The sequence below is a fragment of the Astatotilapia calliptera genome, chromosome 3, assembly GCF_900246225.1.
Source record: "Astatotilapia calliptera chromosome 3, fAstCal1.2, whole genome shotgun sequence".
Taxonomy (NCBI): Eukaryota; Metazoa; Chordata; class Actinopteri; order Cichliformes; family Cichlidae; genus Astatotilapia; species Astatotilapia calliptera.
Window position 1 is genome coordinate 42,003,613 of NC_039304.1, and position 27,577 is coordinate 42,031,189.

General features: G+C 41.0%; 1 protein-coding gene across 1 annotated transcript; it reads right to left on the reverse strand.

Annotated features, from left to right (window-relative positions):
• Positions 1-135: 135 nt before the first annotated feature.
• On the reverse strand, positions 136-27,412 carry LOC113019583 (NLR family CARD domain-containing protein 3-like). The gene is made up of 11 exons (XM_026163357.1): positions 27,324-27,412; positions 27,120-27,239; positions 22,639-22,758; positions 17,093-17,171; positions 16,757-16,958; positions 14,809-16,603; positions 13,014-13,187; positions 12,589-12,762; positions 11,177-11,350; positions 1,834-1,880; positions 136-1,709 (listed from the first exon to the last, which is right to left on the reverse strand). The coding sequence occupies exons 1-11, from the start codon at positions 27,410-27,412 to the stop codon at positions 1,177-1,179; spliced, it is 3,507 nt and encodes a 1,168-aa protein (XP_026019142.1). The 3' UTR covers positions 136-1,176.
• Positions 27,413-27,577: the final 165 nt, after the last annotated feature.

A 27,577-nucleotide genomic window follows, 5' to 3' on the forward strand; every position in this document is an offset into this window, starting at 1 on the left:
GACAGAAAAACAACATGTGGATCCTGGAATAATGGGAGTTTACATCTTTAAAGGACTGAAGAGGAAGAAGTTTACAAGGAATCATTTAGTAAGTAAGTAAGTAAACTTTATTTATTTAGCACCTTTCACAGACATATGTCACAAAGTGCTTTACAAGGTAAAAACATAATACAGTCATAAAATACACCATGAAAACCCTGGTCTAATTAAAAGCTTTTTGAAATAAAAATGTCTTTAGCTGCTTTTTGAAGGTCTCCACTGAGTCCAAACCCCGTAGAAATAGGGGAAGTGCATTCCACAATCTGGGTGCAACAGCTTGGAAAGATCGGTCCCCTCGGGTTTTAAAACGAGTGTGGGGGACCACGAAAAGGTTTTGGTTTGCTGACCTCGGGTTACGAGTGGAGGTGTGTGTATGAATCAGATCAGCAATGTAGGGGGGTGCCTGTCTCTGTAATGCTCTAAAAGTTAAAAGTAGAATTTTAAAATGGAACCTGAATCTGATTGGTAGCCAGTGCAGCGACTTTAAAACAGGGGTCATATGAGCACCCTTGTTCGAGCGGGTCAGTAGCCTCGCTGCAGAGTTTTGAACAACCTGTAGGCGGGCTAGCCCTTTCATGTTTTTGTTTAATGTTGGTTAAACAGTCAATCAGATTGGAGAGCTTATGAGCTTCAGCAGGCTTAAACGAATAATATAGCTGAATATCGTCAGCAAAAAGATGATGATACTTCAGGAAACTGCTGTATTATCTGACTTAAAGGAAGAATGTATATTAAAAACAGAATAGGTCCCAGCACAGAGCCCTGAGGAACTCCACACAACAACTCTGTAGGTTCCGACATGATCTGGTTTGCAGACACACTAAAACTCCTTTCAGATATATAAGATGAAAACCAGTCTAGAACAGAGCCAGACATCCCAACCAGGTCTCTCAGTCTGTTTATCAGGATGGTTGACTGTATCAAAGGCTGAGGTAAGGTCTAACAAGACTAGGACTGTGTATTCTCCGGAGTCTACTGACATCATAATATCATTTAGAACAGTTTAAAACATCAACTGATTATATCCATGAATCTGAAAATGCGTTTCTGACTGAAAGAGACAGACATGTACAGACTGAACTACCTGTTCAACAGTCAGAGTGTTTCTCTAACAGAACAACACTCTTTACACTCAACTCAGCACAGTGTCACTGAGGAACCAGGATTGAACCTAAATCCAGGATAAAGAGTTTGAGTGAATGTGGTGTTGAAGGTGTGGAGGTGGATCAGAGTGTCAGAGGCGACTCTGTAGAAGGACAGAGTGCCAGCAGGACAGTCCACATACACTGCTGCTCTGTTAGAGACAGAGGAGGAGGAGGAGGAGGAGATGGATGTGTATCTTTTATTTTGCCAGACACAACGAGGACCATCACCAGCGCAGTGCAAACTCCAGGACTGATCATTGTGTCCAAACAAACAGTCTTCACTGTTTCCTTTTCTTCCGATTTGTCTGTAACTCACTGATATATAAATGTTTCCTCTCCACTCGACTTCCCAGTAACAGCGACCAGTCAGACCATTTCTACACAGAAACTGAGGATAAACATCAAATCTGTCTGGATGATCAGGATATGACTGAATCTCCTCCACACGTGCCACCTTCCTGTTGTTTTCAGACAGTTGGAGCTTTGTGTTAACTGTGTTTGTGTCGATTGTGAGTTGACAGGAATCTGATGGAGAGAACAAACACAATCCAGCTGCAGTTATTGATCCATCATCTGTTTATTGATTGACACTTTGATGATGACTCCTCACATCAGAGATGTGAAGGAATCCCAATAAAAACACACTTACACTTCCTCAGACCTGGTCTCAACCATCGGACTCCAGCAGGCTCCACCCTGAAATGAGAAGGGGGGTCAGACCAGCACAGTCTCTTTCAGCATGCACACATGGACATTACATGGCTCTCATACACATACTGTTAGACACTGATAAAGGAACAGTCCAACATTTTCACAAATACACTTCAATCCATATGTGGATCAAACTGCTGATGACTGGACTGATCCTGGATCTGTCAGTACACCCTGTATTAAATGAAATATGACTGATTCACACTGTCACCTTCACTATCTTTATATTCCTCTTCTGTTAAGCTGGAAAGGACACCTCCCTGCCTTTGCTGCCAGCTGTTTTTTTTTCCTTTTGGTGTCATTGTTGTTACTGTGCATCTATACAGTACTGTACACACCGACAACATAAAGCAGAGCTCACGCAACCATGGTAACTGAACAGCTCGTCTGACACAACCAATAACAGTTAAGGAGTTGAGTCATGTGAATATTATCATCTGATTAGCAGGGTTAACAGCTCTGATTAGCGTTGTTAGCTTCTATTGCTAATTTGAGGTGAATTAGCATTAGTAACTAATGACAAGACAGTTTTCCTTGCTTTATATGAATGTGAGTAGCTAACGATAAGTAGTCTGTCATTAGTGGCTAAAGCTAATTTGAGGTGAATAAGCATTAGCAGCTAATGTTTGGTCGTGTCCAAATTAATGGGCTGCATTCTCCTGAGGACCCGGCCTTCGCGGTCTATGTGGGCCGGGTCCTCAGAAGATCGGGTAGGCCGGAAGTAAACGGCCGTGAAATTGGACGGTCTAGCCTTCTGATTAGCGTCACCGCTGTCTCGGTGGAGTTTAATAAACTCAGCCGTCTAATCCTTGCTATCTAAACTATAACAGGACACTGGCGTAAATTCTCAACTGTCTCATACTTCTGTTTAATCAGTTTTCTGTTTCACGTTTAGTCAGCTGTGTAAAAACCAAGGAGGAACCCACCCGGGGGATTAATAAAGTTTTATTTTATCTAATCTAATCTAATAACTTTAATCTCAGCCAAACCGATTTACTCACGAACAAACAAAACACTGAAAAAAGCCCAACAATAACATTTTTAGGTTGTCTAAGTGACTTATATATTACGTTTAACCCGAGCAGCGAAAGTCCGCGGTGATCTGAAAATGATGTGCCGGGAGTTGTGCCGTTCTCGGCCGCATCAGTAACCCTCGAGCTCCCGGCTAGCTATCGAGCTGGTGGGTAGACGTCTCCGAAAACGTCGAAGCACTTTTGCAAATATGCGATATCTTGATAAAACGAGCAGATATTTGATGTTTACACAGCTACTTTCTCGCCTGAAAATATGTTAAAAGTTTATGTTGTGACCCAGAAAGATTAGTATGAGTAATTTTAAAACTTAGTAGCGGCCGCCATTGTTGGAAACTGGAGTTTGGCTGGGCCGTGCTATGAATTCTGGGATATGGTAGGCCATGAAGGATACACCCGACCCATCCTTCAAATTCGGGGAAAAGGAGGACGCATTTGTCGGCTGCATTCGGAGGAGTCTACGAATTTGGACAGCCTTCGGCGCGTCGCTGTGACGTAATCGGTCTACAAATGCGGCCTCAGGAGGATGCAGCCCATGAATTTGGACACGACCTTTATACCCCCTTTTTTCCTCTCTTTATAACAATGTGAGCAGCTAATGCTAAGTAGGCTGCCATTAGCAGCTAATGCTAATTTAAGGTGAAAAAACAGCTAATGATAATACCTTCCCTTTCAAGCAACCTAAAGAAGTCCAGACGCTTTTCTTTCCAAACTCCTTAGACTACGATGACCTGGATGACTGAGAACCTTCAGACAGCTTTTCCCCTTGCTTTCTAACAATCTTAGCAGCTAATGCTAAGTAGGCTGCTGTTAGCGGCTAATGTCAATTTGAGGTGAATTAGTATTAGTCGTCTAATACCGTTTTCCCTTGCTTATTAACAATGTCAGCAGCTAATGCTAAGTAGGCCGCCGTTAGCAGCTAATGCAAATTTGAAATGAATTAACATTATCCACTGATGCTAATATTGTTTTTCCTTCCTTTTTAACAATGTGAATAGCTAACACTAATACCCTTTTCCCTTGTGTTAGAAAAGTGTAACTAGCTAATGCTAAGTAAGCTGCCATTAGCAGCTAATGGTACTTTGATGTGAATTAGCATTAACCGCTAATGCTAATACTGTTGTCCCTTCAAGTTCCAGTGCCAGACAGGACAGGTAAAAACAAAAACAAAACAACCATCTCCACTGTGGAGTTTAGTTGTCTGCAACAAAAAGAAATGATAAAGGACCAAACTCATTTTATTTCTACTTTTTAATCATTACTGTATGCTCATAGTAGCTGTACAGTCATGTTATTCAAAAATGGGAAGATCTTAATAATCAATACACAGAGGAGGATTGGAAAGCAGCCATTAATATACTTAGGTCTACTTTCACTTGCAACCCCCTGCTAGAAACCCAGAACAAAATTTTGCACCGCCTATATATAGCTCCTAATGTTTTACATAAGATTATTCAATTCAATTCAATTCAATTTTTCTTTATTGTCCCACAAGGGGAAATTAGTTTAGCAGCAGGAGGATAAGAACAACAGAACAATACTATAAAACAATAATAACAATAATAATGATAGAAAATTCAAGGATAATTATTTGCCATTAAGGAGACAAGACGCAGTAGGGATAAAAGAGACCTGGAGTCTTTTAGTCCTCCTCGGAGGTACTCTAAAACGGCGGCCGGAAGGCAACAACTCAAACTCACTGTGAAGTGGATGGTTCACACAATTAATAATAGAATGAGCCTTTCTAAGCACGTTTCTATTGTAAATGGCCAAAAGTCCATCTTGCCAGCGGCCTGAAATTTTGCTAGCGGTTTTTACCAGAAGTCCCAACCGATTCTTATTCTTCACTGTCAGGTTACCAAACCAGGCAGCGATACAAAAAGACATCACAGATTCGATAAAACTTCTATAAAACAAAGACAACATCTCAGATGAGACATTAAAAGATCTCATTTTCCTTAAAAAGAACAGTCTTTGTTGAACATTTTTTTTAGTAGTGGCATCAGCATGAGATTGAAAACACAGTTTATGGTCAAGTACCACACCTAGATATTTATAACTCTCAACGATCCCAATATCGGCAGTTTTAATGATAGTGGGTGATGAGCTATAAGAGGACTTCCTAAAATCTATAATCATGTCTTTAGTTTTTGACACGTTAAGTGAAAGGAAGGACTCATCACACCAATTCAGAAAATCATCTACAACCTGTCCATGGCCTGACTCGTCCCCCACTAGAAGACTGACGATTACTGTGTCGTCAGCAAACTTCAGGATGTGTCTGTTTGTGAGATTGCTGCGACACTCATTCGTGTACAGAATGAACAGAAGGGGGGAGAGGCAGCAACCCTGGGGTGATCCAGTAGAGGAGGAGAGCACATCAGAAAATACATGATTCAGCCTCACACATTGTGACCTATTAGTCAGAAAATCTGTCACCCAGCCGACCAGACTAGTGTCAAGCTTGAAATGATTGTAAAGCCTGTCAGCAAGTAAGAGGGGTTGAATTGTATTAAATGCAGATGAAAAGTCAGCAAATAATAATCTTGCATGGGTGTGGGGGGCCTCAAGATGCTTATACAAGAGATGCAGGAGTGTGACAGCAGCATCCTCCACACCTCTCCCTGCTCTACAGGCGAACTGGAAGGGCTCAAGATGGTGTTCAACCTGCATTAAGATCTCCTTCTTAATTATCTTCTCAAATGTCTTCATCACTAAAGAAGTCAGAGCCACAGGCCTAAAATCATTCAGTGCCTTAGGAGAACTGCCCTTAGCAACAGGAACAATGATCGCATGTTTCCAAATCTTAGGTACTGTCTGTAGCTCTAAAGAAAGTGAGAAGATATAGTGAAAAATCCCACTCAGCTGATCAGCACAAGTTCTCAGTACCTGTCCACAGATGTTATCAGGTTATACTTTATGTTTCCACTTTATTTATCAAATGTCAAAAATGTTTACATATTAGAGCCATTTCTTATATTTTGTAAGTGTTTTGTAATAAATTCTTTTATTTAATTAGCTCAGTCTGTTACTATTGTTGTCTTGGAGCAATTGGAGCCACATAATTACGTTAGGGATTAATAAAGTATCCTGATTCTGATCATTTTATGGTCTACCTTACAGTATAAAGTACCTTGAGGTGACTGTTGTTGTGATTTAGCATTGTATAAATAAAATTGAATTGCATTAAATTTAACTTTTTATTATCAGCAGCAAGCCACAGACAAAGTCCGGCAGTAGTCGGGCACAGAAATCACATGAACTTGTGCATTAAAACATGTTAGTGGATTATCCTCCAATAAAATCAGTATATTTTGGATGTATGTACAGATTAGGCCTGGGTATGTGATACTGTTTGCAAACACAAAATATTAACCAGGAACAACTCATTCATTTTCCATCATTTAAGCTGGCTAATAAAAGCAACACCTTATCTCCTAATGCATTTACCTGTCCAAGTCTACACAGGTGTATCTGACATGTCTCCTCTAAAAAACAGACTTCTCCACTCTTAAGGTCTGTAGTCTACATCCTATATCCAAAAACTGCCCCCACTAATCCATTATTCCCCTGAGCTTTCCTTATCTCTGATTCTAAGCAGACTGCTCGGTCCATGGTGTTCCTCCCCCTCCTGAAAAGGTGAAAACACTTCTTTCAGGTGCCTTCTTTCAGTCACATACATCAGTCTGTCCACTGCCATTCTTTCCATGACTTTCCCTAGATAAGAAATTAGAGTTACAGGCCTATAACCTGTGGTCTTAGGCTACGTTCACACTGCAGGCGAAAGCGCATCAAATCCGATTTTTTTGACCCTATGCGACCCATATCCGATCATGGTATGACCGTGTGAACGGGACAAATCCGATATTTTCAAATCCGATCTGGGTCACTTTCGTATGTGGTACTGAATCCGATACATATCCGATGTTTCAGAAAGCGACTGCTGTTTGAATGGTCAAGTCGCATTAAATCCGTCTTTTACGTCACTGACACAAGACAGACACCAATTATCAGCGCCGGAGAAGCGCCCGATAAGACATCGCGAACGCTTTCTGGCCATCCGGTGAAACTGCTGGGAAGACAACGTTGGAGAAACGTTAATTTGTACTGCATAATCTGCAGATTCTGACAGAAATCTGTAACTATCCTTTGAAGCACCGCTCCTCTAAAACAGCAATAAGGATCATTATTAGGTTATCTACATTATTATATAAATAACAAAATAACTTAAAGCAAAAATTGGGAGACATGAAGTCCGAAGTCTTTATATTAAGGGCCATCAGTCAAACAATATTGTTTGCTCTGGGTCTAAACAGAGCGCGTTGTGTGTCACGTCTTCTTTTGGGAATGCGGGCCGCTTTGAGCGTTCACACTAGAGCACGTTTGCTGTCGCATTTTATTTGTAGTGTGAACAAGCAGACAAAAAAATCGGATTTGATCAAAAAATCGGAATTGATCAAAAAATCGGAATTGAGCATTAAGACCTGCAGTGTAAATGTAGCCTTAGTGAGGTCTTTCCTTGGTTTCACAATTGGAATTATTAGAGCTTCTTTCCAGCTTCCTGCCATATTTTATTGTAAAAGAGCAGCAGAGCATTCAATCCATCCTCTAACACACCTGATCCTTCTCAGGGGAAGTCATTTTCATGCATTTAATTTACACACTGAAAACTGATTATTAGAACAATCCTCTTCTCCAGGATTTTCCTGGTTCAACATTTCAATCTTATTCCTTCATTTTTTTCCTCACATGTCTCTTCATCACTTCAATTACTGATAAAATTCTTTAACCAGGATCTCTGCTTTTTCCTGTAGCTGCTTACTTCCTGTAGCTCATTGATCTACTAATACTGGATAGTGTTGTTGTTTCCCGACTCCATATATGTTCTTAACTGTACTCCATGCATTCTGAATTGGTGTAGTTCTTCCTAAAGTACTGTAGCAAGTACTTGCAAGTATGTACTTTTAGTTTTCCTAACGGTTTCCTCTCTACTACTGAGCTTTTTATATTGTGCTTCTTTTAAGCTGCCTGAAAGCTGTTTCTGTCCAGTACTGCTGTGTTACGTTCTTGATCTCACTATGGCACCATCATCCTCTGTACTCTTTAGCTACTCATTGGAGCAGGTTCCTGAACTGCATTTATTCTGTGCTTAGTCAGCTTTCATGGATATCATCTCTGTCCTCCTCCATCCTAACATTATCTAACCCATGCTTAATGTTAGACTTAAATATTCACCGCTAAGCCTCATCAAACTTCCACCTTTCTTTTCCCCTCACTCTTTCTTAATCAGCTGTAAGTCCTATTTTACAAGTAATGGGATTGTGATCAATTGCCACTATTGCTTCCTGGTAAACTTCCCAGCTCTAAATTCCTGCTGTGCTCTGTCTTTTTGGGTTTTTTTTGGCCCGTCCCGTTTGGCTCTTTTGCCATCAGAATTACTGGGGAAAAGAAAGGGGAGAAAGAAAGAGGGAAAGAAAAACAGTGGGGAAGAGGGACGGGGATAAAGGGTAAAAAACAAAAACCAACAAAATAAGCAGACAAAAAATGCATATATCAATCACCTGGATCACCTGTTGAGAAAGAAAAAAGAGAAAACAAGCAGAAAAAAAAGAGCAACACAATAAACAACATCACGATGATCTATGGGAATATAACAGTAAATACTAAATATTAAACCTGCTGTGTTTCTTGATCCTGATTTTAAATCCAGTAAAGACTCTTTCCCTAAGCTGACAGTGACCAGAGTCCCTGTTCATTCAGACTGACTAATTCCTTCTTATCTATAAGCTGCCCAATCACCTCACCATTTCCATCTGTTCTTTGTCCTCCCCAGAGTACAATGTGAGCACTTAAGTGTCCACACAGCATTATCTTCTTACTCTTGAGGCATTTTGATGTTTTTAAAACAGTGAACTTGTAGTTTTTTTTGCGAGGATTCTAAAGGTTTATTACAGTGAGAGCTTCCCTACCTAACCATATTCCTATTGCCAGATGCTTCAACAGCAACATCAAGCCTATGTACAACTAAATCTAACCTTGGCTTAAATCATGTTTCCTGTACACAGATAACTTGTGAAAAACTTCCTCTGCCAGTTTCTTCTGCTCAGTCTTTGATGTTTTCTTCACTTTCTTCATCAGGTCGTTAGACACACTTTCCAGAAGGCAGCAACACTTTCTGCACCCTCACATCCAGTTCCAACTGGTCACAAGCACTGGCTGGTTTCTTTGTCAGAAGCTTCCAGAAACAGGCAAGAGGAACTATACAGGCTGTTGCTCAGTACCTCTACTACCGTCCCTTCACAAGTCTGAAGTCTGTAATCCTTAATTTGTGGAATTAGTTTTAGTTGACATCTCCCTGTAGTTGTCAGTTTATACCGAATTTTTTTGTTCAGTGGTTTTTATCTCTTTTATCCCAGTATCTGTTTCCACAGTCTCTGGCCTAAATTCTAAAGTCCCTAACTCAATTTAACTTTGTCCAAACAAGCACATGACACCGTTTTCAACGATGAGGAGACTCGGTAACTCCTAGCTTAATGTCGAGATGCCCTGTACCCCACAGCTAAGCCAAACTGAACTATCCCTGTTCGACGACAGGTCAAAGCCGCGCGTCCACGGCCAGGAGGGAGCGTAACCTCCGGGCTATGCGCTTCTTAGCAACTTCCAGTGCCGTCCTATAATAATTTTCACCTAACCGATTTTGACAAATTTATCATAACGGGTCCGACCGAAGAAAGTTAACTTTTTTGTAATCAATTAAACAGTATCTGTTACTTCTGGGAACAGTTTCTGACCTAATTTCTATAACAACACATAGCCAATTCCCTACCAAACTACCTGAGCCTTTAACTCAATATCCAGGGACTCAAACCCAACATTATTACGTTCATATTTCTTCAACTTCATTAAATACTCTTAAGCAACTTTAACTGCATAACACACGGTGATTCTCATCAAAATCAAAACAGACACTCTACCAGTAATTTCAGTGAGTATTAGTATTTAGTATTTATTTATTTATTGTCATTGTCAAGAACAATGAAATTGCGTTTGGGGCTTCCATACAACCCAAAAAAACCTTTAATTTAGTCATATCCAATTTGGCACACTTTGGAAATAATTCAAATAGTAAGGCACTACCTGGAAATAATTCAACAGGTAGTGCCTTACCTTTAGATAAGCCGGCTTTTGTCCACTCACATCAGACCACTGGCTCGTGCCTGTCCGTTCGACAACCTCGGACCGTCCAAACTTTTAAATTCCACCCCAATACCACAGGACGAGCCCCCAAGCTGTTAAGGTTCAAAAATATTGGGGATGGACACAAGAGGAAAAACCCACAATAACAACACTGGTCCGGTCGGGTTGAGTCAAACGATGATTTTAATGATCACACGCGTGGGAGATGGACACTGATGCAGACAGCCTCAAAATCTCAAAATGGTGGAGCATTGCTCAAACTTTTATAGCCTCTGGTGTCTCCACCTTATCATAAAACCTAAACATTCACATGCTTTCTCTCACACAGCGCCTAAGCTACGACCTTGGCTCCCCGTTTATCTGCTCCTGCTGAGATGGGGCAGAAAACTCCAGCACACTCTGTTCTCTTCTACTCAGACAAATTAGACAATAACTTTCTGCGAACAGTATTTCTTATAACTCAGCAGTATAATGCATCATAAAACAATATCATTCATTCACAACAAGTCAGCAATTTAATGTAATGCAAATCAGTTTAACTAATGTAATAGTTATCAGCTTCTTCTAATTCAGGAGAATAATGCAAACTAAAACTACATAATAATTCACAATCTTTAATTCGGGGTATAACATGACATGAAATAATATTAGAATCTAACAAAGTGTAACAATTTATCCTGTTTCCAGTGTTTGTACTGAGCTAGGATAAATATGTCCTCCGCCTATCTATACAGAAATTAGTCTAACCTGAATCGGGGTAACTGGAAAGAACCATAGTACTGCACTGTTAAATATACTAAGATATATACAGCTTGTTAATGGAGAAGCTCTCGCTGGAGGCCTCCAACATTACTATCCCTACTTGATCAGTTACAAGAGTGTTTTTGTTGTGTGCAAAGGAAAAACTTATTATATATGTATTATATATTACATTTATAAAATGTATTATAAATGATTGTTCATTTCACATCTGCACGAAACAAACAGGAAATAAGAGAAGGACATGGGAAATGTTTCCACCTCTTCTTCCTCTATCAGACATTCTCTCCATACCTGAGAGTGTCCAGTTTCCACTGTGGATCCTTCAGACCAGCTGCCAGCAGTTTCACTATTGAGTCTCCTGGATAATTGTAGCTGAGGTCCAGCTCTCTCAGGTGGGAGGGGTTGGAGCTCAGAGCTGAGGCCAGAGAAGTACAACCTTCCTCTGTGATCAGACAGCCTGACAGACTGCAGACACACAAAACAAACATCAATCAATGAACACTTCAGTGAAGGTTGGTCTTGGGTTTCATTTTTTCCAGATAAAATGACCCTTATTCATTCCAACTGAGTAAGCATTATAAAGCAACAACAGTTGTCTCAAGTTGTACAGCAGGAAACCCTACAATATCACAGAACATATATGAACAATCACACTCATCCTACTGAGCAGTACTTGGCTACAGCTGGAAGGAGGAACTAATTTTTCCCAGGAAAAGACCTCCAGGGTTAGGGAGGGTTGACTTTTCCCTCACTTGCTTTATCATAAACCAATGTCTTCTGTCTAATCTTATAAGTAGAGAGAATGTCTATCTTTTCATTCAAAACTGTGAGATGGTTTCACCAGGGAGGAGGTTGATAGCTGAAGGGAGCACCTCCCATTTTACTTTCAGAAACTCAAGGAACCAGAGGTCAACCAGCTGTCTGACAGTGAAGTGCCGCAATAGGGTAATGTAGGAGTATCAGATATGAGGACATATGGATATATGGAGACAAGCTAATATGGGAGAAATATGTTCTCTCCATTTAGCCCCTTTTAATAATAATAATAATAATAATGAATTGGATTTATATAGCGCTTTTCTAGGCACCCAAAGCGCTTTACAATACCACTATTCATTCACTCTCACATTCACACACTGGTGGAGGCAAGCTACAGTTGTAGCCACAGCTGCCTTGGGGCAGACTGACAGAAGCGAGGCTGCCATATCGCGCCATCACCAGTCTGGCCATCACCAGTTTAGTACTCTCACTGCAGCAATTTGGATCAGCTTAAAGCTTTTCATGGAACTTTTAGGACAACCTGCAAATAATGCAATATATCAGTCAGGGGTAGGGATAGCTCAGTAGGTAGAGTGGCGGCTCCATGATCGGAGGAATTTCCCCACGGGCATAAATAAAGTAATCATTATTATTATTAAAAATAGTAAGTGTGTGATTCAGGTTTTTCCAAGGCTATTATAGGCTAAGATGTTTTAAATTGTAATAATACTAATCACAGGAAGTTAGTACTATATTAATCTTTAGTATGCTCATTAAAGGACATAATCTGGAAAAAAAAACCTCCAAGACTAATTTTTACAAACTTTTACAAAAATATTTATAAACAGCAATTCAGAGTCTAAAATTGTATAAGACTTAGCTTTTTAAGTAAGAATATGATACAAATTACAAATTATATGGAGTGAAAAGGACTAAACACTGACCTCAGAGTTTTCAGAGTACAATGCAAACTCTGCAGTTCTGCAGAAATATATTTGGCTCCTGAATCCTGAAGGTCATTGTCACTCAGGTCCAGCTCTCTTAGACAGGAGGACGGGCAGCTTAGAACTAAGGAAAGAGCTTCACAGCTTTTCCCTGAGAGGTTACAGCAATTCAGTCTGACAAAAAAAAAAAAAAACGAAAAAACAAACAAACACTGACTTTATAACAATTGATGATGCAATCAGCAGTTACTACTGGCAACATTTAATATTTCAGAAATGGTTGAAAATTTTGCCTTATTTTAAACAGAAATGTGGCAGGTTACTGTTACTAAGGAATATTAAAAATGCTAAGCTACAAAAAAAAGATCTTTACTTTTCAGCTAAAATAATTCAACATAAATAAAAAAAATATTCACTAATCTGACCTCAGACTTTCTAGTGTACAATGTGGACTCTGCAGAGGAGCATTAAAAAGCTTCACTCCTGAATCCTGCAGATTGTTGTTACTCAGGTCTAACTCTGTCAGACTACAGGACTGGGAGCTGAGAATTGAGGACAAAGCTTCACAGCTTCTCTTAGAGAGGAAACAGCCACTCAGTCTAAAGAGAAAAGAAACAAAAATCAGTACAAGAGATGTCCTTGTTAACAAAAAACCTAAATGTCAGGAAAAAATTGCTCATTAAATCACCATTATACCTCTAAACGGAAAAGCAACTGAGCAACTAGTACAATTAATTAGTAAGTAGGGCTGGGCAATATGGCTTAAAATTCATGTCGCGATATAATTTGAAGCATGTGCGGTAACATATATATCGCGATATATTCTTTTCTTCTGTATAACATATTTTCCACACTATAAGGCACACTTAAAATCCTTTAATTTTCTCAAAAATCAAGTGTATGTATGAAGTTATGTATGAAGTCTGGTTGTTCTTACTGACCTCGAACCGATTTTGGCGTGCAGAAATCTGTTAAAAATGTTTTAGTACAACGTTGGTAAGCCGCACTGCTTGATGGATTGTCAGAGCATTACGGCTGCCGTAGTGAGGAGCTTTGCGGAGCAATCTGGGTCCAAAACTCCATCCGTTTCAGGTCCCAAAGTCAAACGAACACTAAGAGTTAAAAACGGTCTAAATTATTTCATCTTTAATAAAATGATCAGCGTTGCTGCTTTATCAGGTGTAACAATTAAGTTTAACATCCATGCATCCATGAAAACAAAATTTATTAAATTTAACAGAGTTAGACGTTAACAGGAAGTTAGCCCGCTAGTTTCCACCTAAACATTTCATACCATGTTCTGACTGAGAGATTTTTGAAACTAATTAAAACGTACAGCTCTGCTACCACTTCCAACATAAATGAAGACAGAAAATTAAACAGCAGTGGCATTTGTAGGGTTACTGAAGTTGGACTACCTGGTATATAATGTTGTGCTACGTGTGTGTCGTGCTAGCGACACAGCTATGTTAGCATAACATTAGCACAGTGAAGCTGGAGGATGAACACCAACTTTTTTTCCAATCGATAAAAGTTAACATGAGGGATTCTGGTGGTTAGGGACAAATGCAATCGTATAGTAGGATGCTATACACGGGGCAAACGTCAGGAGAACAACTGAGATTATTCATCCACAATACGAGGTTAGTTATTAATACACTGCAACAACATGGGAATAGTACAGCTGGCCAAATTTATATAGTTTCTATCGTATATTGTTTATATCGCCCACCCCTATTAGTAAGTAAGTAAAATTTATTTATATAGCACATTTCACAAATAAAAATCACAAGATGCTTCCCCATCATCAGATAATTATACTGTAACTTTGATTACTATTTCTTCTTGGTGCCAAATTTCTGACTCTAGTTCAGTTTTAGAAACCTCATGTTAAACTGTGCAAGTATCAGTGCCTGAAAAACCCGATCCCCACGTGTTTTAAACCTAGTACGTGGGACCACCAAGTAACCTCTGACCTGACGACCTAAGTGCTCGGGATGAAGCATGAGGTTTCAACAGGTCAGAGATATACTGGGGAGCCTCGACTGAAATGAATGGTCTAAAAAACGGATATTTGTTTGGACCAAGAAACACAACGAATGGACATTAGACCAGTGGAAATCTGTGCTTTAGTCTGATGAGTCCACATTGGAGATCTTTGGTTCCACCCACCAATAATAAACATTTTAAAAGTAAAGGAATAAGTATATATTTGCTTACATGGCTTTGTTGGAGGCTTTGACCACTGGCAGCAGCCTCAGAAGAGCCTCCTCTGAAGCAGAGTATTTCTTCAGGTCAAACACATCTAGATCTTTTTCTGATGACAGTAAGATGAAGACCAGAGCTGACCACTGAGCAGGAGACAGTTTATCTGTGGAGAGACTTCCTGATCTCAGGGACTGTTGGATCTCCTCCACTAGAGAACGATCATTCAGTTCATTCAGACAGTGGAACAGATTGATGCTTTTCTCTGCAGACAGATTCTCACTGAGCTTATTCTTGATGTACTGAACTGTTTCCTGATTGGTCTGTGAGCTACTTCCTATCCGTGTCAGCAGACCTCGTAGGAGAGTCTGACTGGTCTGCAGTGAAAGACCCAGGAGGAAGCGGAGGAACAAGTCCAGGTGTCCATTTGGACTCTGTAAGGCCTTGTTCACAGCACTCTGGTAGAACTTCTCTGCAGATTCTCCTGTTTCAGACTTCTGGGAGGCTGTCTGTTGTTCTTCCAGCAGATTGAGTCCAGAGTTGATGAAGGTCAGATGGACATGAAGAGCAGCCAGAAACTCCTGAACACTCAGATGGATGAAGCAGAACACCTTGTCCTGGTACAGTCCTCTCTCCTCTTTAAAGATCTGTGTGAACACTCCTGAGTACACCGAGGCTGCTCTGATATCGATGCCACACTCTGTCAGGTCTGATTCATAGAAGATCAGGTTTCCTTCCTGCAGCTGATCAAAAGCCAGTTTTCCCAGAGACTCAATCATCTTCCTGCTCTCTGGACTCCAGTGTGGATCTGTCTCAGATCCTCCATCATACTTGACCTTCTTCACTTTGGCCTGAACCACGAGGAAGTGGATGTACATCTCAGTCAGGGTCTTGGGCAGCTGTCCTCCCTCTCTGGTTTCCAGCACATCCTCCAGAACTGTAGCAGTGATCCAGCAGAAGACTGGGATGTGACACATGATGTGGAGGCTTCGTGATGTCTTGATGTGGGAGATGATCCTGCTGGCCTGCTCCTCATCTCTGAATCTCTTCCTGAAGTACTCCTCCTTCTGTGGGTCAGTGAACCCTCTGACCTCTGTCACCATGTCAACACAGTCAGGAGGGATCTGACTGGCTGCTGCAGGTCGTGTGGTTATCCAGAGGCGAGCAGAGGGAAGCAGTTTCCCCCTGATGAGGTTTATCAGCAGCACATCCACTGAGGTGGACTTTCTAGGGTCAGTTAGGATTGTAGTTTTGTGGAAGTCCAAAGGAAGTCGACACTCATCCAGACCATCAAAGATGAACACAACCTGGAAGTCTTCAAAGCTGCAGATTCCTGCTTCTTTGGTTTCAGTAAAGAAGTGATGAACAAGTCCCACCAAGCTGAACTTTTCCTCTTTCAGCACATTCAGCTCTCTGAAAGTGAATGGAAATATGAACTGGATGTCCTGGTTGGCTTTGTCTTCAGCCCAGTCCAGGGTGTATTTCTGTGTTAAGACTGTTTTCCCAATGCCAGCCACTCCCCTTGTCAGCACTGTTCTGATTGGTTCATCTCTTCCAGGTGAGGATTTAAAGATGTCTTCTTGTCTGATTCTTGTTTCTGATCTGTCGGTTTTCCTGGATGCTGTTTCAATCTGTCTGACCTCATGTTCATCATTGACCTCTGCAGTCCCTCCCTCTGTGATGTAGAGCTCAGTGTAGATCTGATTCAGAAGGGTTGGGTTTCCTGCTTTAGCGATCCCCTCAAACACACACTGGAACTTCTTCCTCAGTGCAGATTTAAGGTTACGATGACAAACTGCAGCTTGAAGCTCTGAATAATAATAGTAAAAAGACATTGTCAACAATCAGTTCATGTTTTAGAAAATGTCCCCAATAACTGACTGAATACATGTTGGTCCATCTCTTAAAACATTACTAAATGTTTGATTCATCCAGCAGCTTAAATTTTAAAAAATCCTCTCACTGCTCTGCAGACATTCAGCTAGCTCCTCCTGCTTCATTCTTCTCAGAAAGTCCAGTGTTATCTTCACAAATGCTTCTCTGCTGCTCTGCTTCCGCTCATCCTCCCTCTGACTCTCAAAGCATTCTGGGTAATCTGGACTCAGAACCTTCTGGATCTTCTTCAGCTCGTCCTTCACAAAAGTGATGATGTTGTTCTCCAGCAGCTGGAACAGAATACTTTATGAATGAGCCAATCAGACTGAAATCATGGAGCCAAACATCAGATCTCTACAAAGAGCAGCATGGAGATGATTGTGAACACAATAGATGTAAAAGTAGTTGTTTTACATGTACAGACCATAAATATGGAGACCAGCTGTGTTTGATGCTGCTCAGCAGACTGACCACTGGGAACATCTGAGCTCTCCTGGTCTGCTCTGTGGAGGAATCACGAAGAATTAGTTCACAGGATAACGACCTAGCAGTACTTTTACCCAGTTTAACTGATACAGCTGTCTCAGGTCCTCTTGAGGGCTGTGCAGTTAACCTCTTGGTAGAGAAACCTAACAGAGGACTGTAAAAATGCTCCGCTCTTCTCCCCTCTGCTCTTTTTTCCCTTTTCTGGGATGCAGCAGCCAGGTAGAGCTTCCTTCCAATCTGATCCGGCGGGGAGGTGTGGGATGCCAGATCAGGCGCCACACCTCCGGCTCTCCATATATATATATATCTATATATATCTATATATATATATATATATATATAGATATATATATAGATATATAGATATATATATAATCTGCGTTCGACTACTCCGCCTAGGCTGCACTCTCGAGCCTAGGCGGAGTAGTCAAATGCAGATTCACTGAGCGCTCAACACAGACAGCATCGTCAGAAGGAAGAGCGCAGGGCAAGCTAGCGAGACAGAAGTGGACCTCCCCACCCTCATTCAGATCTGGCGTTTGGAATTATTTTGGTTTTCATGTGACGTATGACCCTGAAGGTAAGCGAGTCATGGACTAAAGTAAAACAGTATGTTGGATGTGCCATGCAATGCTCAATTACATGGGTGGGAGCTAGTGTGTTAGCGCAGTTAGCTCGTTAACGTGTTGGCCGTCTAGCCCCTCTGTATAGGGTAGCTCGTTAACGGAGATTTGCCGTGTTGTGGCGTTAAGGTTATTTCAACGAGATTAACCTGAAAGCACTAGTGGGAACACAACGAATATGACTGCACATTTACACCGACATCATCCTAGTGCAAAGACAAAAACAACAAGCACGCATGCTACAAACTTTAGCCGAGTCATTTAGACAGCTGTTAGCACAGGATTCTCCTTATGGAGACCTGATATGTTTAATATGCTGCTGAGAATATAGCCCAGAAGAAACGGATAGTATAGCTTTTATTTTGGAAAGAGACATTTCTCTGTAATAAACTCTCTTTTCCAAAGATGAGTGATTCCTCAATCAGATACAGGGCTCGCAATATCGCTAGCCCGACGTCCCGGGGCTATCTCTCCCCTGCCTGTCGGGCTATTGTAGGAAGGAAAAATATATGTCAATGCTTTTGCATTCTTTCAGAAATGTAGCTGGGTAATTATGTCATTGGGTGAGCCACTGTCAATATGTGACATATTGAAATCGTGTTTGAATTTGCGCTTGTTTTTTTGCTTTCACTTTGCAATCGCGCGAACTGTGTATAGAGAGCGACAGCACTGATCTGTGAGTGATGATAATTTGCGCACCAATTCCTCTGACATTGTCTTATTAATTGTTAGCTTACTATGCAAACATGACAAGTGAAATCTCCCGCAGCTTAAACATGTGAGAGGTTGATCGCGCAGAGAATCGCTGAGCTTATGTGAGTGCGGCAGGATATATATTTCACTACGATGACCTGGATGACTGAGAACCTTCACAGACAGATATATATTTTAGTTCTGCTGAGCCAAATAAGACAGGTCAGGGTGAAGAAGTGACAGCCAAAGAAAAGCTTACCACAAAACGGAGAAGTTATGACAAATCAGACTATAAGGCAAAAAGAAAGTGCAGCTTTATGGTTTCATGGACAAAAGAATTTCTGTGGCTGCAATATGACGAGCTAAAAAACAACACGCACAAGGGTTAGGGTTAAATTTAAAAACTGTACTTTTGTGTTAAAATATATATTTATAATTTTAATAAATGACAAATTAAAAAGGCATGAACATTTTTTTTTGTATCGAAAAAATATCAAACCGTGACACCAAAGTATCGAACCGAACCGTGAATTTTGTGTATCGTTGCACCCCTAATATATATATATATATATATATATATATATATATATACATATATACATACACACACACACATAAGTCACTTATTAATAAATAGCTGGAAAAGAAACGTGTAGTTGTAGCAGTAACCAGTGTGTTAAGTGGATGCGTTGTACAGGGAGATGGCCACAGGCAGGAAACTCTAGATCCTGTTTTAACATATGGCATAGAAACTGAACATTTAACAGTGTTTCCTGAAAACCCTCTCCTGTCTGATCATTTCCTGATAACATTTACATTTGCAATAATTGATTATGCAGCAGTGGAGAGTAGACTTTATCACAGTAGATGTCTGTCTGAAAGTGATGTAACTAAGTTTAAGAATATAATCCACCCACTGTTATCATCTTCAATGACCTGTACTAACATAGAGCAGAGCAGCTATCTGAACGCTACCCCAACAGAAGTCGATTATCTTGTTAATAATTTCACCTCCTCATGTCACTGGATACTGTAGCTCCTGTGAAAACTAAGGCCTCTAATCAGAAGTACCTGACTCTGTGGTATAATTCTCAAACACGTACCCTAAAGCAGATGACTCGTAAGCTGGAGAGGAAATGGCGTGACACAAATTTAGAAGATCATCATTTAGCCTGGAGAAATAGTTTGCTGCTTTATAAGAAAGCCCACCGCAAAGCCAGAACATCTTACTATTCATCACTGATTGAAGAAAATAAGAACAACCCCAGGTTTCTCTTCAGCACTGTAGCCAGGCTGACAAAAAGTCAGAGCTCTTTTGAGCCAACCATCCCTTTAACGTTAACTAGTAATGACTTCATGAACTTCTTCACAAATAAAATTTTAATCATTACAGAAAAAATTACCAATAATCATCCCACAGATGTAATATTATCTACAGCTACTTTTAGTACCATTGATGTTAAGTTAGACTCTTTTTCTCCAATCGATCTATCGGAGTTAACTTCAATAATTACTTCCTCCAAACCAGCACAGAAACAGCTTTAGTGAAGGTTACAAATGATCTTCTTATGGCCTCTGACAGTGAACTCATCTCTGTGCTTGTCCTGCTAGACCTCAGTGCAGCGTTCGATACTGTCGACCATAATATCCTATTAGAGCGATTAGAACATGCTGTAGGTATTACAGGTACTGTGCTGCAGTGGTTTGTATCATATCTATCTAATAGACTCCAGTTTGTGCATGTAAATGGAGAGTCCTCTTCACACACTGAGGTTAATTATGGAGTTCCACAAGGTTCAGTGCTAGGACCAATTCTGTTTACATTATACATGCTTCCCTTAGGCAGCATCATTAGAAGACATAGCATACATTTTCACCCAGCTCTATCTGTCCATGAAGCCAGATAACACACACCAATTAGTTAAACTGCAGGAATGTCTTAAAGACATAAAGACCTGGATGGCCGCTAACTTTCTGCTTCTTAATTCAGATCAAACTGAGGTTATTGTACTCGGCCCTGAAAAGCCTAGAAATATGGTATCTAACCAGATTCTTACTCTGGATGGCATTACCTTGGCCTCCAGTAACGCTGTGAGGAACCTTGGAGTCATTTTTGACCAGGACATGTCCTTCAATGCACATATTAAACAAATATGTAAGACTGCGTTCTTCCATTTGCGCAACATCTCTAACATTAGAAATATCCTGTCTCAGAGTGACGCTGAAAAACTAGTTCATGCATTTATTACTTCCAGGCTGGACGACTGTAATTCATTATTATCAGGATGTCCAAAAAACTCACTGAAAAGCCTTCAGCTGATCCAAAATGCTGCAGCAAGAGTCCTGACAGGGACTAGAAAGAGAGAGCAGATTTCTCCTGTTTTGGCTTCCCTTCATTGGCTTCCTGTTAAGTCCAGAATTGAATTCAAAATCCTGCTCCTCACATACAAGGCCTTAAATAATCAGGCCCCATCTTATCTTAATGACCTTGTAGTACCATATCACCCTATTAGAGCACTTCGCTCTCGCTCTGCAGGCCTACTTGTTGTTCCTAGAGTATTTAAAAGTAGAATGGGAGGAAGAGCCTTCAGTTTTCAGGCCCCTCTTCTGTGGAACCAGCTTCCAGTTTGGATTCGGGAGACAGACACTATCTCTACTTTTAAGATGAGGCTTCAAACTTTCCTTTTTGCTAAAGCATATAGTTAGGGCTGGACCAGGTGACCCTGAATCCTCCCTTAGTTATGCTGCAATAGATGTAGGCTGCCGGGGGATTCCCATGATGCATTGAGTTTTTCCTTTCCAGTCACCTTTCTCACTCACTATGTGTTAACAGACCTCTCTGCATTGAATCATATCTGTTATTAACCTCTGTCTCTCTTTCACAGCATGTCTTTATCCTGTCTTCCTTCTCTCACCCCAACCGGTCACAGCACATGGCCGCCCCTCCCTGAGCCTGGTTCTGCCGGAGGTTTCTTCCTGTTAAAAGGGAGTTTTTCCTTCCCACTGTCGCCTAAGTGCTTGCTCATAGAGGGTCATATGATTGTTGGGTTTTTCTCTGTATCTATGAAGCGCCTTGAGGCGACTTTTGTTGTGATTTGGCACTATATAAATAAAATTGAATTGAATTGACTTAGGCCAGACTTGTATACCCAGCACTTCCAGTATATATATTCTACATTACTCTTCTTATATTTATTGTTTGTTTACTTGCACTGCTGTAAGAGGAGCCTCGTCGTCTCGTCTCTCTATATGCTGGACTGTAAGTAGCGGAGATGACAACAAAGTTTACTTTGACTTCAGCAGTGAGCAGGTGCACCGAGGGCTCTCGCGCTCACTTTTAGCGTACAGAATTTCCAAAAAACATCAGTGCAAATTATAAGTCTGTATTATAATGTCTTGTGTTTTCATGTTTGTTGGTTTGTTTTATTTTGTTTTATCTTGCAAGTTGGTTATTAGACGCTGCTCCAGCCAGCCAGAGAATCCCCCGCCGCCCCGCCCTCTCCTCCCTGTGCCGCAAGCAGCAAACGCACCTCGCAAATGCAGGGCGCCCTTACTCCCAGCAAATGGGCGATAGAAAACCGATCGGTGCCTATGCCATTCCCAATATGGCTGGCTGATGTTGGGGCAGCATGAGTACGAGCAATTTTTTTTTTTTTTTGCCGATGCCCGTGATGCCGCCCCCCACCACGATGCTGCCCCGGGCAACCGCCCGTGTCGCCCGTATCAAAACCCGCTACTGACAGAGCTTTACAAACTACAAACTCTTTACATTACAATTGTGATACACAATGTAACTGTAATGTAATTTACAATGTAATTGTAAAATACAAATTACAATTTATAATAAATAAAATTGAATTGAATTGAATTCCACAGCATGTCTTTATCCTGTCTTCCTTCTCTCACCCCAAATGGTCGCAGCAGACGGCCCCGCCCCTCCCTGAGCCTGGTTCTGGAGGTTTCTTCCTGTTACAAGGGAGTTTTTCCTTCCCACTGTCACCAAAGTGCTTGCTCATAGGGGGTCATATGATTGTTGGGCTTTTTTCTGTATCTACTGTACAGTATAAAGCGCCTTGAGGCGACTGTTGTTGTGATTTGGTGCTATATAAATAAAATTGAATTGAATTGAATTAAATTAAATTAAAACAGCTCATAACGGTTCTCTTACCTGACTGGTTCATTACTGAAGTTTGGATTGCTATCTTTGGACCAGTCACTCCTCACAGATGGGAATCTTGACCTGACTTCCTCTTCCTCGATCATCATCTTGTTGTGGACTTCAGTCATTCTGAGAGGTAAACCACAAACACTCAGTGAGCGATCCACATCGGGGATTCAAGGAAAACCTGATCTTAGTTGCTGACTCTGAAATTTAAGACCTTTCAATAATAAAAACAAAAAAAGCAAGAAATACTCTCATGTTTGAAACAGGATATAATAATAGGAACAGCTGTGAGTATGATCATGTCATATCATGTCAGCTCACTGCAAAGTCCAACTTCAGTATGAAACTATATTACAGTGGGATGCAAAAGTTTGGGCAACCTTGTTAATAGTCATTATTTTCCTGTAAAAATCGTTGGTTGTTACAATAAAAAATGTCAGTTAAATATATCATATAGGAGACACACACAGTGATATCTGCGAAGTGAAATGAAGTTTATTGGATTTACAGAAAGTGTGCAATAATTGTTTAAACAAAATCAGGCAGGTGCATAAATTTGGGCACTGTTGTCATTTTATTGATTCCAAAACCTTTAGAACTGATTATTGGAACTTAAATTGGCTCGGTAAGCTCAGTGACCCCTGACCTACATACACAGGTGAATACAATAATGAGAAGAGTATTTAAGGGGGTTCATTGTAAGTTTCCCTCCTCTTTTAGTTTTCTCTGAAGAGTAGCAACATCGGGGCCTCAAAACAACTCTCAAATGACCTGAAGACAAAGATTGTTCACCATCATGGTTTAGGGGAAGGACACAGAAAGCTGTCTCAGAGATTTAAGCTGTCTGTTTCCAGTTAGGAACATATTGAGAAAATGGAAGTCCACAGGCTCAGTTCAAGTTAAGGCTCGAAGTGGCAGACCAAGAAAAATCTCGGATAGACAGACGAATAGTGAGAACAGTCAGAGTCGACCCACAGACCAGCACCAAAGACCTACAATATGATCTTGCAGCAGATGGAGTCACTGTGCATCGTTCAACCATTCGGCGCACTTTACACAAGGAGATGCTGTATGCGAGAGTGATGCAGAGGAAGCCTTTGCTCCGCCCACAGCACAAACAGAGACACTTGAGGTTTGCTAAAGCACATTTGGATAAGCCAGCTTCATTCTGGAATAAAGTGCTGTGGAGTGATGAAACTACAATTGAGTTATTTGGGCATAACAAGGAGCGCTATGTCATGGAGGAAAAAGAACACAGCAGTCCAAGAAAAACACCTGCTACCTACAGTAAAATATGGTGGTGGTTCTATCATGCTGTGGGGCTGTGTGAATGCCTTAACAAGTACAACGTTCTGGAACGGCCATCTCAGTCCCCAGACCTGAATATTATTGAAAATCTGTGGTGTGAGTTAAAGAGAGCTGTCCATGCTCAGAAGCCATCAAACCTGAATGAACTTTTTTTTTTTTTAAAGAGGAATGATCCAAAATACCTTCAACCACAATCCAGACTCTCATTGGAACCTACAGGAAGCGTTTAGAGGCTGTAATTTCTGCAAAAGGCGGATCTACTAAATATTGATTTCATTTCTTTTTTGTGGTGCCCAAATTTATGCACCTGCCTGATTTTGTTTAAACAATTATTGCACACTTTCTGTAAATCCAATAAACTTCATTTCACTTCTCAGATATCACTGTGTGTGTCTCCCATATGATATATTTAACTGACATTTTTTATTGTAACAACCAACGATTTATACAGGAAAATAATGACTATTAACAAGGTTGCCCAAACTTTTGCATCCCACTGTAATTAGAGATGTATAGATCCGATCACGTGATCGGAAATCGGGCCTGATCACGTGGTTTCAGACTCGATCGGAATCTGACGTTACCTTCCGATCAGGACTCAGCTATATGTATCTATGTATGTATGTAACACAGCAAACCTGATACGGCACATCAAAAACAAACACCCGACACAATACAGCCAATTTACCCAGGCAACCCAGCTGAAGACGAGTCCGCTCAAACTGCAGGAGAGGTTGAAGAGGAGAGAAAAAAAATGCCCGGTGACAGCGTGAAGGCACAGGACATCACAGCCAAGATAGCACAAATGACCGCAATGAGTAACCTGCCATCTGCCTTTGTAGAAAACCCTGGAATTCTTATGGTTATGGAGTATGTAGAACCTCTATTTGAAATGCCGTCTCACCATTACTTCACAGAGAAAGCTCTGCCAGCCCTTTATAAGAAGATTTCTGACAAACTACTTGTCCTGTTATCAGATGTGCCCCGTGTTTCGTTCACCATAGACATCTCACATGTCTCTACTAAGCCTTACCGCGCAATGGATTGACTCAAGTTTTTTTTTCGCCGTGCGACCCTACATGTCCAGGAATTTCGCAGATCGCACACCGCAGAACGCATCCAGCAATCGATTGAAAAGATGAACAACTGGGGAATTGACAAGCAACGGGTCCATGTAATTTTGCGTAAACAATGCGGAAAATATGAAGAAAGCTATGAGGGATTCCGAGTGTGGGCTGTGTCGCCCATTCCTGTCAACTCTGTGTGCATGAGGGCCTGTTGTCTTAGCGCAGCGTGACAGAGACCCTGGCCAATGCAAGGAAGATTGTAGGCCTACTCTCGACTAGAAGACATACAGATGGACCTAAATATGGATATCAAGTGCCTACAGCAAGATGTACAGGTGACAGTCCTCTCGAAACATTCTTTAATGCATTTCTATTTTATTATTATTTCCCATACACTTGATTTAGTAAGGCACTAATACATTACCTGCTTTGCACAAAAATAAAGCGAATCATGTTCTCTTATGTGCAGACACGATGGAACAGCAGCCTCTACATGCTGCGGAGCGTACTGCAACAAAAACGTGCTCTTAATGTCTTTGCAGCTGAGCACACTCTACCAGCAACAGTGACAGCTCACCAGTGGGAGCTGATGGATAAGACTGCTGATGTGCTCTCCCCCTTTGAAGAACTGACCAGGGACGTGAGCAGGGAGACTGTAACTGCAGCTGATGTGATCCCCGCCAAAACAGGTAATTGGTATTTTTATTTCTTACTTATATTGTTTGAAACAAACCATAATACCTCATTAAGTGCATTCATTAAGTCATCCATTCACTCATGAGTCCTCAGATGTGTTCTGTCTCGGGAGGATGGTGATGACCAGGGAATAAAAACAATTAAGAGGACTCTGCTGGAGGCTGTGGAGAAGCCCTATGCTGATGTTGAACTGAGCCACTTTTCTAGATACCAGATACAACGATGGGCAAGTATAGTGAAATTAAAATGTACCTTTTGTACAGCATGTTTATATAAAGTAAAGTCATCAACAGACACCAGTATTAAGCCAATTTATTTTTTACTTCCTTTTTAATTTAGTTTTGGGTAATTTAGTTCTAAAGTTGGATTTTTTTAAAAATTGTTTATTAAAAGTATGTGCGTAGGCAGTTGCCTAACTGAAGAGCTGCACTATGTGGCGCCTCTTGTCTTATAGTTTTGAATTGTGTGTTACTTTTATCCGTTTCTAGCTTTTTCACAAAGTCAGCCAACCTGTTGCTTGCAAAGGAACAACTTATCCAGGAGGTGGCAAAGACAGAGGGGAAGAGGGCTGTCAGTGCAGTGCCAGAGGAAAATGAGCCAGTGAGCAAGGCACCACATCGTGAAGCACGTAGCAGCCTGGACGTTGCCTTTGAGGAAATCTTGCAAGAGAGGCAGTCACAGAGATGGTCCATGAGTACCACATCAGCAGAACCTCAAGTGCAGACCTACCTCTCAGAAAAAAACACCTCTAAGAAAAGCGACCCACTTCAGTACTGGAAAGAACATTTTAATCAGTTTCCCTCTATGGCTGATGCTGAAACCCAGTATCGCAGTGCCCCCTGTAGCTCTGTGGACAGTGAGAGATATTTTAGTGTCGTTGCAAGCGTCCTTGATGAGAACAGAAACAGGCTCAAACCTGACAAGGTAGAGATGTTAGTTTTCATTAAGAAAAACATAAATTTCCTTCTGTGAAACTTACTACTTACTACAAACTTACTACTGTGATGATAGTAAAGATAGTAGTAAGTACTTTGTCCGGGGGACTGGGGAGAGGGAGGTCTGGGCTTCTCTGCATAGGCTGCTGCCCCCGAGACCCAGCCCCAGATAAGCGGAAGAAGATGGATAGATGGATGGATGGATGAGTTTTATGAGTGAAAGTGAAATCTGTGCAGCAAACTTAGTGTTACCTCCTCTACCTTCCTACAACATACAGCACAACATAACTGATGGAAGAAAACATGAGCACAAGCATCACTTCCTGTTTGCTGAAGTGGATTTTCAGTTGTTTAGAAACCAAAAGATTGTTTTTAAGAGAGTTTAAATGGGATTGAGGGAATGACATATTTGCACTGCAAATTGTATCCAAAAACATCAAGCAGTTAAATCAAAGAGTTCATGTTACCAACAGCTCACCTCTCTGCAGCAGACACAGGCTGGACTTTAAAATTAATGGGACGATCTGCAGACAAATCACTCTTCAAGGACACACAGCCGGATTTAGGTTCATATTTACGTTTTGTTCCTCGTTTATTCCTGTGAATAATGATGGAGTAGTGATGTGAGTGCTGAGCTGTGACATGGAGAAGAGTCATGGACAGTTAGAGATGGTCGTCTCACCTCTGAGCTTTGGTCTGGCTCTCATGTTCCCCACACAGAGTGCTTTTAGAGGGAGGGGCTCCCTCCTCTCTGTCCTCACACTGATCCATGCTGCTCAATTCACATCAGCTCACACACACTTTCTACCTTCACCTGCAGAGGAAACACAAATCATTCATGTGCACATCAACCGTGTGCTGTCCAAATATCAGCTGCTTCTTTCCTGCTTCATCTCAGTGTCAGCCGAGAGAATGACAAACCCACTATGTGTCAAC

What these genes read in the sequence shown, in the direction of transcription:
- LOC113019583 (XM_026163357.1), bottom strand. Translation starts at nt 27,412, where the DNA reads ATGGATCAGTGTGAGGACAGAGAGGAGGGAGCCCCTCCCTCTAAAAGC. An exon ending in TTCAGTAATGAACCAGTCAG is followed by an intron (nt 17,172 to 22,638) that starts GTAAGAGAACCG and finishes ATTCCTCCACAG; the next exon opens with AGCAGACCAGGAGAGCTCAG. An exon ending in TGGAAACTGGACACTCTCAG is followed by an intron (nt 1,881 to 11,176) that starts GTATGGAGAGAA and finishes TTCTCATTTCAG; the next exon opens with GGTGGAGCCTGCTGGAGTCC.